Source organism: Coregonus lavaretus, assembly GCF_964263955.1.
Source record: "Coregonus lavaretus genome assembly, chromosome: 15".
Taxonomy (NCBI): domain Eukaryota; kingdom Metazoa; phylum Chordata; class Actinopteri; order Salmoniformes; family Salmonidae; genus Coregonus; species Coregonus lavaretus.
Genome location: NC_140002.1, coordinates 9,314,196 through 9,335,020, shown reverse-complemented (window position 1 = coordinate 9,335,020; position 20,825 = coordinate 9,314,196). Strand labels below are relative to the sequence as shown.

The following is a 20,825-nucleotide window of genomic DNA, read 5'->3' as shown; positions in this document are numbered from 1 at the left end:
TGATTTAGGTTTGTCATTGATCCCTTGGCAGTAGAATAAACAGCAGTATTTTTGAGAAAATCAATGGCCATTAATGTTATTTACTTTGCCCATTCGGGTTGAACGCTGCTCCCCCCCCCCCCCCTCCCCCCACCTGCCCAGTTCAGTCTCCTGACCTCTTAAAGCCTCTCAGTATACTCCTCCCTCCTTCCCTTCATTCACCAGACCGTGAATTTGTTTCCCTCCTCAGTCAAAACCTAGCCATGTATCAGTCCTGGAAAATAAAATCTTGCAGCTTGACTTTCAAAGGTGTTGTTTTTGTTGTGTTTTCTGAGAGAGCTTTCTACATTTTCTTTCTATACCTGCTGATGTTTTACCTCTCTGTTGTTTCTGTTCTTCATCCATCAGCCCTCCTTTGACAGCTCAAATGAGCCTTGTCAGTTTTGTGGATTTGTTCTTTCGAAACGGAAACTCCTGTTTGCGGTTCAATCGTTTGAATCCATCACCTGAGTATCAACACACAGAATTCCCATATAAATAAATAATAATTGCAGTTAGTGTATCACCTCTAACATTGTGTTATTTTTGTTATGTAACACGGCCATACATAACAATAGGAATCCCCACAACATCATAAATATAGACTACAGACTCATTACAGGCTAAAAGAGGCCATATGCTATTTACTTTGCCCATTTGGGTTGAACGCTGCTCACCACTGGTCAATAAAGAAGTGGTCAGATGACACAGATGCTAAGCTACAGGACTGTTTTGCTAGCACAGACTGGAATATGTTCTGGGATTCTTCCAATGGCATTGAGGAGTACACCACATCAGTCACTGGCTTCATCAATAAGTGCATCGATGACCTCATACCCACAGCGACCGTAGGTACATACCCCAACCAGAAGCCATGGATTACAGGCAACATCCGCACTGAGCTGAAGGGTAGAGCTGCCACTTTCAAGGAGCGGGACTCTAACCCGGACGCTTATAAGATATCCCGCTATGCCCTCAGACGAACCATCAAACAGGCAAAGTGTCAATACAAGACTAAGATTGAATCGTACTACACCGGCTCCGACGCTCGTCGGATGTGGCAGGGCTTGCAAAGTATTACAGACTACAAAGGGAAGCACGCGAGCTGCCCAGTGACACAAGCCTACCAGATGAGCTAAATTACTTCTATGCTCGCTTCGAGGCAAGCAACACTGAAGCATGCATGAGAGCATCAGCTGTTCCGGATGACTGTGTGATCACGCTCTCCGTAGCCGATGTGAGTAAGACCTTTAAACAGGTCAACATTCACAAGGCCGCAGGGCCAGACGGATTACCAGGACGTGTACTCCGACCATGCGCTGACCAACTGGCAAGTTTATTCACTGATATTTTCAACATGTGCCTGACTGAGTCTGTAATACCAACATGTTTCAAGCAGACCACCATAGTCCCTGTGCCCAAGAACACTAAGGTAACCTGCCTAAATTACACTCATGTCTGTAGCCATGAAGTGCTTTGAAAGGCTGGTCATGGCTCACATCAACACCATTATCCCAGATACCCTAGACCCACTCCAATTTGCATACCGCCCCAACAGATCCACAGATGATGCAATCTCTATTGCACTCCACACTGCCCTTTCCCACCTGTACAAAAGGAACACCTATGTGAGAATGCTATTCATTGACTACAGCTCAGCGTTCAACACCATAGTGCCCTCATAGCTCATCACTAAGCTAAGGACCCTGGGACTAAACACCTCCTTCTGCAACTGGATCCTGGACTTCCTGACGGGCCGCCCCCAGGTGGTAAGGGTAGGTAACAACACATCTGCCATGCTGATACTCAACACGGGGGCCCCTCAGGGGTGCGAGCTCAGTCCCCTCCTGTACTCCCTGTTCACCCATGACTGCATGGCCAGGCACGACTCCAACACCATCATTAAGTTTGCCAACGACACAACAGTGTTAGGCCTGATCACCGACAACGATGAGAAAGCCTATAGGGAGGAGGTCAGAGACCTGGCTGTGTGGTGCCAGGATAACAACCTCTCCTTCAACGTGATCAAGACAAAGGAGATGATTGTGCACTACAGGAAAAAGAGGACCGAGCACGCCCCCATTCTCATCGACAGGGCTGTAGTGGAGCAGGTTGAGAGCTTCAAGTTCATTGGTGTCCACATCACCAACAAACTATCATGGTCCAAACACACCAAGAAAGTCGTGAAGAAGGCACCACAAGGCCTATTCCCCCTCAGGAGACTGAAAAGATTTGGCATGGGTCCTCAGATCCTCAAAAAGTTCTACAGGTGCACCATCGAGAGCATCCTGACTGGTTGCATCACTGCCTGGTATGGCAACTGCTCGGCCTCCGACCGCAAGGCACTACAGAGGGTAGTGTGTACGGCCCAGTACATCACTGGGGCCAAGCTTCCTGCCATCCAGGACCTCTATACTACTCGGTGTCAGAGGAAGGCCCTAAAAATTGTCAAAGACTCCAGCCACCCTAGTCATTGACTGTTCTCTCTGCTACCACATGGCAAGCGGTACCGGAGCGCCAAGTTTAGGTCCAACAGGCTTCTTAACAGCTTCTACCCTCAAGCCATAAGACTCCTGAACAGCTAATCAAATGGCTACCCGGACTATTTGCATTTCCCCCCCCTCTTTTACGCTGCTGCTATTCTCTGTTTATTATCTATGCATAGTCACTTTAACTCTACCTACATGTACATATTAGCTCAAATACCTCTACTAACCTGTGCCCCCGCACGTTGACTCTGTACCGGTACCCCCTGTATATAGCCTCGCTACTGTTATTTTACTGCTGCTCTATTTTTTGTTATCTATTTTTCCTTAACACTTATTTTTCTTAAAACTGCATTAATGGTTAAGGGCTTGTATGTAAGCCTTTCACTGTAAGGTCTACACCTGTTGTATTCGGCGCATGTGACGAATACAATTTGATTAGAACTTTTAATTTTGATATTGTTTTCAATTCAGTGGATCTGATACAAAATGTTTGTGTTCTAAAAACAATATCCGATCTGTTTAGGGTGATATTATTTCCTAATAAAATGGTCTATTAGATATTAAATTTCGCTCATTTGTTTTTCAACTGTGTTATAGTAGCTATTTCGGCAGGCACTGGACTCGACACAATTGGCAATGGGAGAATTGAATCCCCTCGACTGCTGACAGCTGCTCAATTTATGTGCGGGAGGCCAGATACATTTTTTTATTTGAGAAAGGAAAAAAAAGAAAGTCCACTGTTCTTCTCTCCTCCTCCAAGGCTAACTGTATATGGGCAGAGAAAGTAATTAGCTACTGTACGTGCATCTTTTACCACGCTAAACATGTATAATCTTATAAGGAGTGGAAAGCAACAATAGTGTGTGTTTGTGTGTGCGTGTGTGCGTGCGCGTGTTTATGTTCTCCATTATAATTCTGCGTGTTCTCATGAAAGGAATAACAATCTCACATCTGAAAAAACAATTGTTGCTTTAATTGTGTTTCTTTAAACTAGAGGGCATTGCAATCCATAGCCCTGTATAATTGGAAAACCTAGCGTGTGGACATACATAATGAAGGGGTCTTTGTGTGTGTGTGTGTGTGTGTGTGTGTGTGTGCGGGAGTAACAATGTGTGTTCTTGTGTTCCAGGCTACCCACGCTATGACATCGTGGGAGACCACAGCAAGGGTGAATACCACCTCTTGATTCAGAGAACCGAAATGCAGGATGACGCCTTCTTCGAATGCCAGGCCATCCAGGCAGCTATCAGAACACGCCCCGCCCGACTAACTGTGCTCGGTAAGGATCAGCTACAATACTATTAGGTTACATTCAAGATCACTAAATCATTGTGTATGTCTGCAAGGTCCAGGTAAATGGGAAGGCGTATCAGAGTGAGTGAGTGTTGAGAGAACTTCCTGTTCAAGGCCACATAACACATTAAACTTGCAAAACGGCAGGTAGGAAAAGTAGTAGATCTGAGGAACCTGAGGAGTTGACATTTTAGAGGACTTAGGCTACTTCCCAAATGGCACCTATTCCCTATATAGTGCACTACTTTTGACCAGAGCCCCTTGACCAGGGCGACAGGTAGCCTAGCGGTTAGAGAGGCGAGCCAGCAGCCAGTTCGAATCCAGGATCCAACGGGAAAAATATGGCGGGAAGTGAGCTGGCAACCGGAGAAATGCTGGTATCAAATCCTAGATGCCATTAACTGCCGTTGTACCCTTGAGCAAGGCACTTAACCCCCTACAGCAACGGCGCCCAGTGGGGCAGCCCCCCGCACCTCTCCAAAAACATGTATGTGTGTCTTTCGGAGGGGTTGGGTTAAAAGTGGAAGTCAAATTTCGGTTGGACTTGGTGTACAATTGACCAATAAAGTGATCTTAATCTTAATCTTAATGGTGCCTGGTTAAATGTGCACTATATAGGGAATAGAGTACCATTTCGAATGCACACTTAAAGTGAGCGAGAGGAAGGGATGGAGGGAAGAAAATACTGTAATATTGAAATAGCTCAGTAATCATTTGAAAGGCGGAGGGAACGGAATATGAATCGGCTAGAGATCAATCATGGATGCATCCTCAAATCAGGCTTAATTAGGTGATGCCAAATCCCCCCAATCTGTTTTCCATCAGCCATCATTTGGGCTGGGATCGATGGAACCCTCCGATGCAAACCCTTTGGGGCCTTGGGCAGAGGCAAGGAAGGAACACCGAAATTAGCATTATCGATTCATCCTCCCTTGTTTAAAGCATGATATATTCCAGAGGTATTAGTTCATTATTCCCTCCCTTAGTGGATGAATTTTTTCCCACTAATTTAAAGTTGGTTACTTAGTGGGGAGGATGAAGCGGCCGGTCAAATGCGGGGAGAGGGGAGAGTTAAGATGTTGGCGATTCGGCTCCATTAAAATTATGAATTATAGATAAGGGCACCATATTTTTATTGTGTGTGTGGGGGACAAATCATCCTCCTCCCCAGGGCCTAGCCATTAGCCTGACACTTAATCCCAGACAAATCGGCATCGATTTGGAAAAAAGCCACCAGTGGGACCGGTGAGTGAGGTAATGAATGTATGGATGCTGTCACGGTCAATCCCCACATGTCACTTCCCCTAGGTGGAGACGGTTGGAGACTCAGCGGCAGCAAACCACCGCCCTCACTCCAACGCCTGACAGCCTGGCCTTGTTGTGCTCTCATAACCAGAGTGGATGCCTGCCAATACACCGACTGGCTCCTCCTCACAAGCATCTGTTTATGTCAGGGATTGTTTTGTTTTTTTGGGACTGCAGATTTGTTGCTTTGTGTGATGTTGAGGATCGGTGCTAGACATACTTTGGGATTCCTCTTTGGACCCTGTTCGTTGAACATAGCTTCCATAGTTGAAATATTTATGTTTATACATTGCAATACCCTCCCAACACAACGTCCCAAAAGTGCAAAATTGTTCAGTGTTCATGCACCCCATAGGTAATCCATTACACAAGTTGTAGCTGCTGCATTAGACAAGGCAGTGCCATTTCCGTAATAGCCTGACCTTACTTTCCTCCCTCATAAGGAAAGCATTATATTTGCCGACATACAATAATATCCCAACACACTGCATCCTGCCTGGGCCTGAACTACAGATAAACCCAGGGCCTGTCATTAACACCGACTCCACACAATTTTGCTGGGATGAAAATGCCCTCCACCTGGGACATTTGAACTTTGAACCCCATCTGAGAGTGGCAGGGTAATCCAAGTGGCCTTGGGGCGGCGGCTCTGTTGAATAAGGCATGAGATAGTGCAGGTACAAGATCCAAAGGGGCCCTTGAGGCTAATTAGATCCCTAGAAATCCCCCCCAGCCATGCAGGGGAGCCACCGCCGGCTTTCACCGGGCTAAAGGGGGATAGCACGGCACTAGCAGAGGTCAGGGCTGCTTTAAATGGGCTTTGGAGATAACCGCAGGTATTAATCTCAGACATGCATGACTGCCAATAGAGCAACAACATGGCAGGAGAGTTGCCTCAATCAGTTGATGTCTTCTGTTGACAAAGATGCTTTCTGAGCATGATACGTGAAATGTGCCCTGCAAAATGTGTTAGGCCCAATGAACAACATTTTCCAAAATGTGTTAGGCTAGGTCCATATCTAATAGCTGAGACGAGATGGTTTCATGGAGTTTTAGATAATTAGTTTGCTTAATCTGAACAGTCTAGTTTTAGAACATCTCGTGTCGGCTGCTAGAGTTTCCAAGATTCAACAATTCAAATCTTAGCAAAAGACTTGAGATGAGACTGGTCAGTTTGGCCAACCAGAGAACAGTGCTCTGACGTTCTGTGTTTGCCAAGCTGCTTGCTAGCTTGCTGATATGTCTCTGTAAAGTCGCAGAGTATGTATGACCTGTCTTTGGTGTGCCAGTGGCTGCATGTATTTCATGTCACTCGATTGCTACAACAACTTGCTACAAAAAGTACAACTTGTTACAAAGTTTCAACACGTCATTGAAAAGTATAAAGTGTCACCATGGAAACTGATCATAATTTTGATCTGAATGCCCAGTTGTTAGTCAGTTGTTCTACAACACAAAATTCTAAAACGGTCTAGTTTTGTCTCATGTCGGCTCTCCTAATATCAGCTGCTAGATCTTAACCGGCCTTTCGATAACACAAGATAATGATTGAAATACGTTTTTGTACAGCCTCTGTATTATGACCTGGAGTGCAAGTGTCTGCTCAGTTTCTTTTAACGTGTTGTTTACTGCAATTCCTATAAACCATTGCAGCTATCTACATTATATTGAGGGATGCGGAAAAATCTCACATGGGCAATATTTGGAAATGCTATAATTATCCATCATATTTGTGTAGTTATTTACTCTAATTGATGTGTGTGATTTGTCAGTTGAATAAATTTAACAGAGCACATCTTTGAGTTTTTCCAAAGTGGCTGTTGAATAACTCTGCAAAAAGGTTTAATGCTTTGGACAAACTGTGGCCTACATTAGCTCTACCACAGCTAACAGATTACCTTTCTTACCGTCCTTGAATGACCTTACTTCATTGCATGCTAACTCGGTCAATCGCTTTTAACCCTGTGATACCCAAGCATTTTTCTAATGTGTTCTTGCAAGACTTACGAAAATACCTTTAGCTCTGGCTCAGAAGCGAACTGTAAGCTTCAATTCACATGCGCCATGTTTGAAAACAACCTGCCCCTGTGGCTGAAAGTGAATTACAAGTTCAGATCAACCTTGATGTGCCGTGAAAGTAGCTAAATAAAACATTGAGGTAACCCTTCCCTGAAAAGTCTACACACACATCTAGACTCTATACGTCCCCGTGAACCTCCGGCTACCTCCGGGCTGATTAACCAGTGCTTTTTGGAGCAAAAATGATTTCCCCTCCCCTCAGCAGCTTAGTGGTTATTACTGTCACTTTTGTTATGGATTAGCCTTTATGCCTACTGATGGTAATCACCTTCTGTACCGGCAATAAAATATCAATCAAACTGAGGAGAAACAGCACACACCGCCTCATCTACAAGGCTGCCTCTCGCCTGCAGCCATAGAGCCATTGCACATTGGCGAACTCTTCCACCCCACAGTGGCTGTTTTTTTTTGTCACTGTAGTATCCTTGCTATGGTGATTGATGCCTTCTCTTACACAGCGAGCTGATATTTGTATCCCTCATCTCAACATCCTCCCATCCTACCAATCTGCCTCTTATTTAATGTCAAAGCCGGCAGTGGTCCAGGCTAGATAAACGATCACTAGATTGGGTAGGGCACTGGGTTGTTCTGTGTGTTAAAGAATGATCTATAAGTGGAACTTTTCAATGTAGAGCCTGTTGATATATGGCCTACAGTCATATATTGATGCTAGAAAAATTACTAATTTTAGCTCGAATTGGTTGAGCTACGAAACATTAATTAATTAAGTATTGTGTTTATTTTGAATAATGTATTTGTATTATTTGGTACTGGACACTCTGTTTATTATTTATTGCCTTGATCTGGTTCTGTATTTGATGGATAATTTGCAAGCAATAAGCATCTGGGGCACAGGAGGCTGCTGATGTGTTTGATACCATTTCACTTATTCTGCTCCAGCCATTACCACGAGCCTGTCCTCCCCAGTTAAGGTACCACCAACCTCCTGTGGTCTGGGGATACAGCATCTATTGATTTGAGAGCTAGAGCTTGTATTGATTAGGCCATTCAGGTTAGTGTTATTGGCATGGGGTCATTGACATTCACCTCTATTCACTTTCTTGAAGTTTTCATCCAATACAAAAGACGGATGATTCTAAGATGATTTCTTATATTAAGGTAACACCTAACAACAGCCTCTATGTGGGACAATTTCATTTTGAGCAATCTTTTGTTCTCCAAACGGATTGAAATAGGTATGATACCAATGGGAGCTGTCTTATAAACAAGCCTGAAAAAAGCTCATCTAATTTGTCTTGAGCCCTAGAGTGATTACAGCATCAGGACCAAAATAAATGAAGATGTAAATTAAATTAATGGAAACGCCGTTAGGAGATCATTTGTATTTTCAGCTTGCCTCCTCCTTTGCCATTTTTCATCCTTTTGTACTGTCACGGTGGATTGAGAACACTAGACAGTGGGGAGAAAAGTGCAGCTCATCCAAGCAGAATGTTAACACTCCCACCTCTCGCTTCCTCCTCTTTTTCTCCTCTCTGTTGAGCTGTGGTGGTTTGAGGGATTGTGGGCCACTGGGCCATGTCTGTTGGGTGTTTCGGAGCATGGCGGGATTCTAGGGAGGTGTCCATCATTGCCTAATGACGTGCCAGCCGGGGCATGTCTGTCTCAGTGCACCACTCAGCCCACGGCACTCAGAGAGGAGCCAGGCTCTATGTGGGGAAGGATCTGGTCACACCTCACATGGAGAGTCTTATTCATTTTCTATTACACTTTAATAAGTAGGAAATAACACCTTAATAAGGAATGAATGGTGTTATAATGGCCTTATTCATTGTCTACTACACTTTAATAAGGAGTGTATGACAGCTGAATATCATAGAGGAGCCAGTCTTTGTAGGGAATGGATCTGATCACACTTCATATGAAAGGCCTTATTCATTGGCTGTCAAATCAAATCAAAGTTTCTTGGTCACATACACACATTTACAGGTGTTATGACAGGTGCAGCGAAATGCTTATGTTACTAGCTCCAGCAGTTCAGTAGAATGTCTCGCAAATACAATACAAATACACAAATAATGTAAAAAGTCTAAACAAGAAATCAAGAAATAAAAATCCAAGTATTTGTGAGAATCCAGAATGTAAATATGTGGTCTGTATAGACAGTATATCATTTGGAAAAGAAAATGGTGTGTACAGTATTAAATATATTAGGAGGAGCTATGTGGAGAATACAGTATATACATACAAAATGAATAAACAACAGTATACAAACACAATATGAGGTGACCAGCGTTCAATTACTCTATACACATGGGGCATTAGTCTCAAGGTGCCGGGCTGAGTACCGGGCAGGTAGCCGGCTACTGATGGCTGTTCAACAGTCTGATGGCCTGGTGATAGAAGCTGTTGCGCAGTATCTCAGTTCCGGCTCTGATTCACCTGTTACATGTTATTTAGTTGTGCACAACACCTTAATATGGAATTATTGTGTTTTCAAGCAGCCACAGACTATGTATTTTGTAAGACTATGTTTAAATCACTCCACATGAGACCAACCTTATCTTAACCTTATCTTTTAATCTTTGTCAGGATACTGACATTGTGCCTGCTGTGTCATTCCACCTCAAAAAGTACAAGAAAGATGATTTCTGAAATTGTTTCTGTAGTTAAAATCAGATATGATTAGCATTCCTGAAACATTATTTTGTTGAAATATAATTTGATAAATTAAGCAAATTAATTGCACCCAAATTGGCCATTTTAATTTATAGGATTCAGATCATATTCAATAAATATAGTACCCAACATCCGATTTGGACCAAACTTCTTCCTACTAATGAGTAAGACATGAAGGAATCCAAAACAATTGCCAAAAGCCACTCACGGACCCCCCATACCCAATGCCAATCCCACCCCAACAACCAGTATACAGTATCACTTCTCTATATTTGACAAGTAGTATTAAGCTGTGGCTTGTAGTATTGCTTCTCCATACTATGTAATGTATTCCCTGTGAATCTGGAGATTACCCCCTCCCCCACACCCCCGGTACATTCACACTAAAGTAGTGTGAAAGTACCAGGTTTTGACCACTAGATGTCCTGCTATACCCCCACACTCTTTTATCCATTTTGCTGGTCTTTTGTGTTTATTAAATAGATCACAACATTTCCTTTGCAACTTTCGGTAGAAAAGCAATAGTTTGGGCTCATTATGAAAATAAATTGTGTGGTCATCCTCACAAATCAAGCCAGTCCTCCATGAAAGCAATTCAGTTCATCATTATCTTAGCAACCTAATGATTCAGTCCATATCTCCTTGAATAGTCCAACAAGTGGCAGCTCTCTGAGAGCTGCAATTCTCATATGAAGTATTTTCATGTAAACCCAAAACTTTGATGGAGAAATGGGCTAGGGACTAAAATGTAACAACTCTAAAAGAACCCAATACCATAACCTTTGTAAAACACTATACAGTTTGTGTCTGGGACTTTTACCATTGAAGACCATTAGAGGCCATAACATTGAAACCATTAGAACTGCTGTAGCTTAATGGTTTGCTTGTTCACCAAGAATGGTCTAACAGTAAATAATCCAGACCTTTTTTGAAGGGAATAAGCCACACTTGGGGGGGCTGTTCCTTGGACACAGATTAAGCGTAAAAGAAGAGAATGATTAACTGAATTGCTTTCATGGAAGACTGGCTTGAATTGTGAGTATGACCACATAATTTATTTTCATCATGAGCCATATCTATTGGTTTTCTACCCAAAGTTGCAAGGGAAATGTTGTGATCTATTTAATAAACATCCTCTGTAGCTCAGCTGGTAGAGCACGGCGCTTGTAACGCCAAGGTAGTGGGTTCGATCCCCGGGACCACCCATACACAAAAAATGTATGCACGCATGACTGTAAGTCGCTTTGGATAAAAGTGTCTGCTAAATGGCATATTATTAAACACAAGAGACCAGCCAAAAACGATAAAAGAGTGTGGCAGTATAGCAGGAACATCGACATCTAGAGGTCAAAACATGGTACTTTCACACTACTTTATGTTATATAATGCAAGCGACTTAAATTATGAATTTCTCTGAATCACCAGATTCACATGCAATACTCCAAGCCGCAGCTTCATACCACTTGTCAAACATAGAGAACTGATACCGGATACTGGTTGTTGAGGTTGGATTGGCTTGGGGTATGGGGGGGTCCGTGGGTGTTTTTTGATAGTTTTGGAGGGATTTCTCATGTCTTACTAATTTGTTGGAAGAAGTTTGGTCCGAATCGGATGTTGGGTACTATATGTATTGAGTACTATCTGAATCCTATAAATTAAAATGGCCAATTGGGGTGCAATCATTTAGCTTAACTTCTCTGAGATCAAATTACATTTCAAAAAAATTATGTTTCAGGAATGGCAATCTTACCTGTTTCTAACTACATAAACGATTTCAGAACAATCTGAGATGGTGGGTGTCATGGCTTGCTGAAATGACATGGAACGACTCTGCTGTAACTACCATGAGAATCTAGTCAGTCTAATTCATTCTGTCAATAACCCTCCTATTTACTTGTAGTCAACATATGATATCATTGTAATGTTTTTACTGATAAACCCAGTAAAACAGATGATTAACTTTTCCTCCTAATTAAAACTTGGCTAATGGCAGTTGACATCTTTAAATGTCTTTAACAGTAATAACTTGATAATTGCGTTACATCTGTCATGGATTCACATGGGAGGGAGGGGAGGCATGGCCACAAGTCTTTCTCTGTCTTTTTCTCCATGCTTCATATTTGGTACAACAAATCCTTACCTTCATGAGAGACTGAATCTTCATTCTCCTCCTTTCTCCTCCTGCCTGTGCATCAGTTTACACTGTGCACCTCAGGAGACTCCAGCCAGAGCTGTGACACAAATTGTTCCTTATAACTGTTCCATATCTTGGGCTCTGGGACCCATTACATTCCCATATAAATTAAACACAGTTTAATGAACTTCAGTGGCATCTCTCTTATCTGGGGAGGGAACATTCACTAAGGCACGGTGTGACAGGCAAACTCTGGCAAGTAACCCTACTATGACGCAGAGAGACACAAATGTACTGCCGAAGTGTACTGCCGATCTCCTGCAGTGCCATTTGTTGGCGGTGGGGACATGGTACTCACTCGTTCAATTAGATTTCAATTGATTTGTTTTCTGCAAAGTAATTGTCATTCTATTTCGGACCAAATGCCCCAGGGTGGGCCCTGTCTAAGCGAGTGAAGGAAGTGGGGGGGAAAGCCTTAAAGATCCACAGTAGAGGGAAACAGCACCACTGTCTGCCCCACGGCCGTTGTTATTGTTTTGGTTTTGTTGACTAAGCGGAGGTGGGGAGTGCTGGGGGAGCAACGGTATTGCTCACTGTGGAACTGTCATCCTTTCAATTGCCGCATCAAGGTAAAAACAAATGCTGCACATATGCTGCTATTCTATCGCTCTCTCAATGATGGAAAATAAACTGTGTTCGTTGTTTCGAGTAACTTCTTTGTTGTTGTAATATCGCAAACGGACATGGCAGTTTCAACATTAAGGATTCCAGCTTTAAGAGAAGGGAGAAACTTTAGAAGAGGGAGATATCTTTCAAGAAGGATACGCTGAGAGCCCCCAAAAATGTGTGCTGAGGGCATGCAAACAGCTGACGTAAAGAAGAGGATTGATTAAGTCATTCATCTTAAAGTTCCAAAAGTGAGAGGGCAATGGTGAAGGCACAAACGTGGCACCGCCAGTGAACCCGCCATGAAGGTGATTAATCCGCCCCGGCCGCCAATTCCTGCGAGACGGGCATCTTAAGTTCTCAGAACAAGATCCAGGTACATTTGAAAATGGGTCACATTTTCCCCAAGCTGCCCTTCCCCTCAGTTTTTTTTCTAAAATGAAATTGCTCTATTTTTCCCTCCTTTCCCCATCTACAGAACTGAATGACTTTGGTCCCTCCCAAGGGGTCAGTGAATCAAGCGGAGAGAAAGAGAATGTAATTCAGTGACAAAGAACCAAGCCCTAGTGTGGATAGAGTGAAAGAGAGAGAGGAGGGTAGAGAGAGAACGGGGAGAGAGGAGACTTCCAGCACCCAGCGACAGTAATTAAAGAAAGGGGTGATTAGTCCACCTCTGTGTCGGCCAGCTCATGAGAAATCTATTGACTGGCCACGTTAAATCATCAATTTGGAACCATTAGGCCATGCCACATTCACAAACATGGCGGTAATGATGATGGGTTGAGCCTCTGCGGAGGCCCTCATCTCTCTTTCTCCCCCCTCTCTCTCCCTCTCCTTCTCTCCTTAACTCATTCTCTCTCTCTCTCTCTCTCTCTCTCTCTCTCTCTCTCTCTCTCTCTCTCTCTCTCTCTCTCTCTCTCTCTCTCTCTCTCTCTCTCTCTCTCTCTCTCTCTCTCTCTCTCTCTCTCTCTCTCTCTCTCTCTCTCTCTCTCTCTCTCCCTCCACCTCTCTTTCTCTCTAGGGTCTAACTTGGCTTTGAAGGCCAAACATCACTGCTGATGTTGTGAATTAGGCCCATGTAATGAGTCACACGGTATTAGCTTCTTTGCCGACCCGTTGCAAAAATCAGCTATGACATGACGGACGACTTGTTAACACAACACAAGATCTGGGAGGGTGGGATGGTGAACTCACTGCACTGGTCAGGATTTTATGCAGAGTTCCCAACATAGAATTAGAAATTTAATAGGAACTTTATGGGCCCCAAGGCCTGGTGCTTAGCTGATTCACACCTCCAAGGCCTGTTGCTAAGCTGGTTCACACCTCCAAGGCCTGTTGCTTAGCTGGTTCACAACCCCAAGGCCTGTTGCTTAGCTGGTTCACACCTCCAAGGCCTGTTGCTTAGCTGGTTCACAACCACAAGGCCTGTTGCTTAGCTGGTTCACACCTCCAAAGTGTGTGTTGTTGGTGTCTCCCAATGCCAGCTCATCTCAAGTATGAGGCTGTGTCCCAAATGGCACCCTATTCCCTATGCCCAAAAGTAGTGCACTTTAATAGGGAATATGATGCCATTTAAGACTTAGCCTGAGAAAAGGAAGCCGACAGCACAAGAAGGCAGGCAGACAGGCAGGCAGGAAGGCAGACGAGGACAGATGGCTACCAGTAGCGGCTTGTTTAGTGCTCAGATAATAATGTAAATGTGCCTGTTTGTGATATGTTGTGCCAGTGACAGCTGTAGTGTGTCTTGATTTAGCATCACAGAGCGAGAGATATTGAAAATGGTCCTCCTGTATTGCACCAGTTGGAGCAGAAAGGAGCTCCTTGAATTATTCACAGCATCCAGGCTGCTTCTCAAATGGCACCCTATTCCCTATATAGTGCACTACTTTTGAACAGAGCTTTTTGGGCCCTGGTCAAAAGTAGTGCACTATATAGGGAATATGGTGCCATTTGGGACACAGCCCAAGAGAGACTGAAAGCAAACCAAATGCAGCTTGCCAACCTGACATTATTGCCTTCTCGCTTTTCTCATTAGTCTACAGGGAAGAAATAAAAAAGCATAAAGAACATCTTTCTTCCAACTTCATAGTATAACAAAGGGGACTATCAGTGGTTTGAAAACTGATCCTTGTCAATAACAAACAATAAAAAATCTAGTCCCCCAGTAAGATGCAGATGGTATAATTACAGTGGAAACTCAGGGAGGAAATTTCCTCATCATGACTTGATTTTAGAGTACTGTTTCTTTTTAAAGATATATAACTCTTGACTGGAACTCCAGCATTGCATCACCTTCATGAAATGACTTCAAATTCCAAAATGTGACCATTTATTCTCACTGTATCCGTTCAAGCTGTGAGTGATGTTTCACTCTTAACATTTTGGAAATTCAAGTAATGTCTTCATCTTCAGATTGTAAAAGATGAAAAAAATGCATTATGCAGATTTTGGTCAAGGTGAAGGTTGTTGAAGCCTTTCGGTATTTACTCTTTCACTTTTTAAATTCTCCCAAGGTTACTTAACAGTATTCATTATTTTCCCTTTGAAAGTCGCCTTTAGCATTCTTTTGATGATTAAGCTTTCATTGGAACTACTTCAAGGCTGTAAAGTTGAATGACTCTTTGATGCGCCTTATAATATCTTATTGTGACCTTTCAACACGTATTGGCTTCTCCATTCTTTCCTCTCCCATTCTCCCCCTCTCTCTTTAAATCTCTCTGAAAACAAGTTCACTGATATTCCCTCTTATATTTATGGAGGGTTAGACGAACAACCATTCAGACTCTCATGGCTCCACGGTTCCTCAAACTGGAGGACAACTTGATCAGTTCTAGATCGGTAACACTATCAGATAAATGACAATATTTTTCCTCCTCACACACTGACCTGAACCGAGCAAGGTTGACAATGTGCGAGGAGATATGAGGAAAAAAGATAGACCAACATTGCTCATAAAGCACTCTGCCACTGTGGAACGGTATTGCTCACTGTGGAACTGTCATCCTTTCAATTGCCGTATTGTAGAAGATAAGAACGGAAGTGGTATTGGCTGCAGCACAGTCACTCTCACAACAGGCAGACACCTCTTTTTCACTTCGGAGAATTCCATTCTACCTTCTCCGCCTCCTCTGGCCCCCCAGAAGTCAGAAGTGTTCTCTAGCTCTACGAGTCACAATGTAACTGGGCTTACAAAGGTGAAAGCGCTTGCCAGGGCTCTAATCAGTCCTCCCCCAGCTGTGAGGGATGAGTAATGAGCAAAGGGGCCAAGTCCAGGCCCTAATGAAGCCAGCTAGCTCCCTCAAACTCCATCTTCATCAAACTCTCTATCTCTTTAACTCTCCTGCTGCTGCCACCGTTTGTCTGCATGTGGTGAGCTAGCAAGCTATACCTCTCGCCTGAATTACCCCTGGGAGGGAAGAAAAATGTATGACGCTAATTACATTTTAGTCATTTTGCAGACGCTCTTATCCAGAGCGACTTACAGTTAGTGCGTGCATACATAATTTTTTATACTGGCCCCCCGTGGGAATCGAACCCACAACCCTGGCGTTGCAAACACCATGCTCTACCAACTGAGCTACATCCCTGCCAGCCATTCCCTCCCCTACCCTGGACAACTTGTGCACCGCCCCATGGGTCTCCCGGTCGTGGCCGGCTACGACAGAGCCTGGATTCAAACCAGGATCTCTAGTGGCACAGCTAGCACTGCGATGCAGTGCCTTAGACCACTGCGCCACTAGGATGTACTAATGAAGTGAACACAGCGAAGGCAGTAGAGGTGGTGGAAGGTGGCGGTGGTGGTGAACAATGTATGGAATTGAGGTGGTGGTGATGATGATATGCCTTGTTTTGTATCTGTTTCAGGTAATATGTTACATGTGAAGTGCATGGTAGTGCATATTGAGCGTGTTAATGAGTGAGGGAGAGAGCATTGACATACAGTATGCTGCGCTCGCTCTCTATCTCTCTTTCTCTCGCTCTCCCTCTCTTCCTCTCTCCCTCACTCTCTTTCTTCCAAGCACTCAGGATGTGCCAGCTGCATGTTGCCTTTGATTTAGGCTTGCTCCAGATCTGCTCTCTAATGAGCTGAGTGCTCAATCAATAATTCACTGGAGTTTGAATAAAAATTGAGGGTGATCAGAGATGGTTTCAAACAAGAATGTAATCAGTGCCATTCACCAGCTTGGATTCGGCCAAGCTCTTCCCAACTAGCTACCCTCTTTCCTTCTGCCTTCCTTTCTTTCTTTTGTTCCCTTTTTCTCCTGCATGAAAGGAGGCAGACTCTATGGTTTCTGCTTCCTCTTTTGCCTCAATACGTAATCGCTCACCTGTGGGAAGCATCAGAACCCACTGGGCACAGACGTCAATTCAATGTCTGTTACACTTTGGTTCAACATAATTTCATTGAAATTCTGAGGAAACAACATTGATTCAACCAGTGTGTGCCCAGTGGGAATAGACCAAACAAAGCAGCAGCAAGTGTGAGGATGATGATGTATAGCCTCCATGCAACACAAAGTGTAAACAAATTCTTACCAATTCATGTGTATTTGAGATGTAGGCTACTTGTTAAAAACAAATATGGCTTACAATATTTTGATCAGCACAACTATGTTGTATTTACATAATGCAGCCCACATGCTGCTCAGAAATGAAGTCTATTTTATTCTAGGTTTTTTTACCAGACTGAAACATCAGAAGTGTTAACCTGAGTTGGCATACAATGGCATAGCAATGCCTCTTAAAGGGATAGTTCATCGAAATTGCAAAACAACATATTGATTTCCATGTACACTTGCATTGGTTTTGGGCCAAAAATTCTAAGTTAGCATTTAGAGACAGTGGCCAGGTTAACTAAACAAATCATGGATTGCTGTTTTACGTTGTCCACAAACTGCTTACAAGGTAAGAAAACCAATATGTCATTTAGGTGAACTACTAAGCCTTTAACTGCTCTACAACAGTACACATTTTACAGAATGCAATGCAATTTAACTAAATCCATCTTTATCGTCCCCCATAGTTCCCCCTGAAGACCCTGTGATTGTGGGGGCCCCCGTGGTAAGCCTAAGGGCCGGCGACCCCCTCAACCTGACATGCCACGCCGACAATTCCAAGCCTGCTGCCTCGATCATCTGGATCCGCAACGGGCAGGTCCTGAATGGCGCCATGTACTCTAAGGTATGGAGGGGTTGCATTTTTGTCCCCGCCCCAGTTTTATCATTTCACTGTAGACTGGGTATGGTTTGGGCTAGTTTTGATTGATCTCTGTGCTGAACTGACTCTTTCAAAAGGACAGCTCTATTTGTATGTATTGGAGCGAATTCATGGGTAGCCCCGACCGGGACTCAAACCTGGGTCCAACGACTACCAACGGAACAGCTTAGCCATTACACCAAGAAATTCAAACTGGATTCAGGTCGCTACACTATCCCCTTCCTACAAAAAGAGCGCCCCACGCTTCTTTATCTCAAGTCCCTCATTCCCAGGCTTGCCTTTGATGGCCTCACAGTAGCGTCACCCCACTTCTGACACCAATGTATAGAATTCAGGGGGTTGCTCTGACCAGAACTGCAGCAAATGTCAACGCAACCTTTCCACTTCACTGTGCTGTATGTATGTAGGTATGTACAGTGGGGAAAAAAGGTATTTAGTCAGCCACCAATTGTGCAAATTCTCCCACTTAAAAAGATGAGAGAGGCCTGTAATTTTCATCATAGGTACACGTCAACTATGACAGACAAAATGAGGAAAAAAAATCCGGAAAATCACATTGTAGGATTTTTTATGAATTTATTTGCAAATTATGGTGGAAAATAAGTATTTGGTCAATAACAAAAGTTTCTCAATACTTTGTTATATACCCTTTGTTGGCAATGACACAGGTCAAACGTTTTCTGTAAGTCTTCACAAGGTTTTCACACACTGTTGCTGGTATTTTGGCCCATTCCTCCATGCAGATCTCATCTAGAGCAGTGATGTTTTGGGGCTGTCGCTGGGCAACACAGACTTTCAACTCCCTCCAAAGATTTTCTATGGGGTTGAGATCTGGAGACTGGCTAGGCCACTCCAGGACATTGAAATGCTTCTTACGCGAAGCCACTCCTTCTTTGCTCGGGCAGTGTGTTTGGGATCATTGTCATGCTGAAAGACCCAGCCACGTTTCATCTTCAATGCCCTTGCTGATGGAAGGAGGTTTTCACTCAAAATCTCACGATACATGGCCCCATTCATTCTTTCCTTTACACGGATCAGTCGTCCTGGTCCCTTTGCAGAAAAACAGCCCCAAAGCATGATGTTTCCACCCCCATGCTTCACAGTAGGTATGGTGTTCTTTGGATGCAACTCAGCATTCTTTGTCCTCCAAACACGACGAGTTGAGTTTTTACCAAAAAGTTATATTTTGGTTTCATCTGACCATATGACATTCTCCCAATCCTCTTCTGGATCATCCAAATGCACTCTAGCAAACTTCAGATGGGCCTGGACATGTATCCTCTCCCAGATGCTTAGCTCATTTCATTCCGATCTCCTCTGCATTTTTGTAGCCATTTGCTACAGCCTGTCAACTATGCCTCTGCCTATCCCTGTTCTCTCCTCTCTGCACAGGCTACACAAACAACGCACAACACCGCGCGGCTGCTGCCTCTCCAACCTGGTGGTCCCTGCTCGCACCCCTCACCTGGAGTTCCAGGTCGCAGGCAGCCTCTGGAACTGCCGTTCTGCTGCCAACAAAGCTGACTTCATCCCAGCCTATGCCAACCTCCAGTCCCTCGACTTCCTGGCGCTGACGGAAACATGGATCACCACTGAAAACACGGCTACTCCTACTGCTCTCTCCTCGTCTGACCATGTGTTCTCGCATACCCCGAGAGCATCTGGTCAGAGGGGTGGTGGTACAGGAATCCTCATCTCTCCCAAGTGGACATTCTCAATTTTTCCCCTAACCCATCTGTCTATCTCCTCATTTGAATTCCATGCTGTCACAGTCACTAGCCCATTTAAGCTTAATATCCTTGTCATCTATCGCCCTCCAGGTTCCCTTGGAGAGTTCATCAACGAGCTTGACGCCTTGATAAGTTCCTTTCCTGAGGATGGCTCACCCCTCACAGTTTTGGGGGATTTCAACCTCCCTATGTCCACGTTTGACTCATTTCTCTCTGCCTCCTTCTTTCCACTCCTCTCCTCTTTTGACCTCACCCTCTCACCGTCCCCCCCTACTCACAAGGCAGGCAATACGCTTGACCTCATCTTCACTAGATGCTGCTCCTCTACTAATCTCACTGCAACTCCCCTCCAAGTCTCCGACCACTACTTTGTTTCCTTTTCTCTCTCGCTCTCCTCCCACACTACTCACTCTGCCCCTACACAGATGGTAATGCGCCGCCGCAACCTTCGCTCTCTCTCTCCCACTACTCTCTCCTCTTCCATCCTATCATCTCTTCCCTCTGCTCAATCCTTCTCCCTCCAATCTCCTGATTCTGCCTCCTCAACCCTCCTCTCCTCCCTTTCTGCATCCTTTGACTCTCTGTGTCCCCTATCCTCCCGGCCGGCTCGGTCCTCCCCCCCAGCTCCGTGGCTTGATGACTCACTGCGAGCTCACAGAACAGAGCTCCGGGCAGCGGAGAGGAAATGGAAGAAAACTAAACTCCCTGCCGACCTGGCATCTTTTCACTCCCTCCTCTCTACATTTTCTTCATCTGTTTCTGCTGCTAAGGCCACCTTCTACCACTCTAAATTCCAAGCATCTGCCTCTAACCCTAGGAAGCTCTTTGCCACATTTTCCTCCCTCCTGAATCCTCCCCCCCCCCCCCCCCCCCTCCTCTCTCTCTGTGGATGACTTCGTCAACCACTTTGAAAAGAAGGTTGACGACATCCGATCCTCGTTTGTTAAGTCTAATAACACTGCTGGTCCTGCTCACACTGCCCTACCCTATGCTTTGACTTCTTTCTCCCCTCTCTCTCCAGATAAAATCCTGCGACTTGTGACTACAGGCCGCCCAACAACCTGCCCGCTTGACCCCATCCCCTCCTCCCTTCTCCAGACCATCTCCGGTGACCTTCTCCCCTACCTCACCTCGCTGATCAACTCATCCTTGACCGCTGGCCATGTCCCTTCCGTCTTCAAGAGAGCGAGAGTTGCTCCCCTCCTCAAAAAACCAACACTCGACCCCACTGATGTCAACAACTACAGACCAGTATCC

At 44.4% G+C, this 20,825-nt stretch overlaps 1 protein-coding gene across 1 annotated transcript in view; it reads left to right on the top strand.

Moving 5' to 3' along the window:
* kirrel3a (kirre like nephrin family adhesion molecule 3a) overlaps window positions 1–20,825 on the top strand; it is a gene marked incomplete at both ends in the record, with an annotated part of 240,616 nt that overhangs the window by 151,684 nt on the left and 68,107 nt on the right. The window contains 2 exons of the mRNA XM_084178063.1: window positions 3,637–3,786; window positions 17,645–17,802. Of these exons, the coding sequence (XP_084034189.1) occupies window positions 3,637–3,786; window positions 17,645–17,802 (308 nt within the window). The remainder of the gene's footprint in view (window positions 1–3,636; window positions 3,787–17,644; window positions 17,803–20,825) is intronic.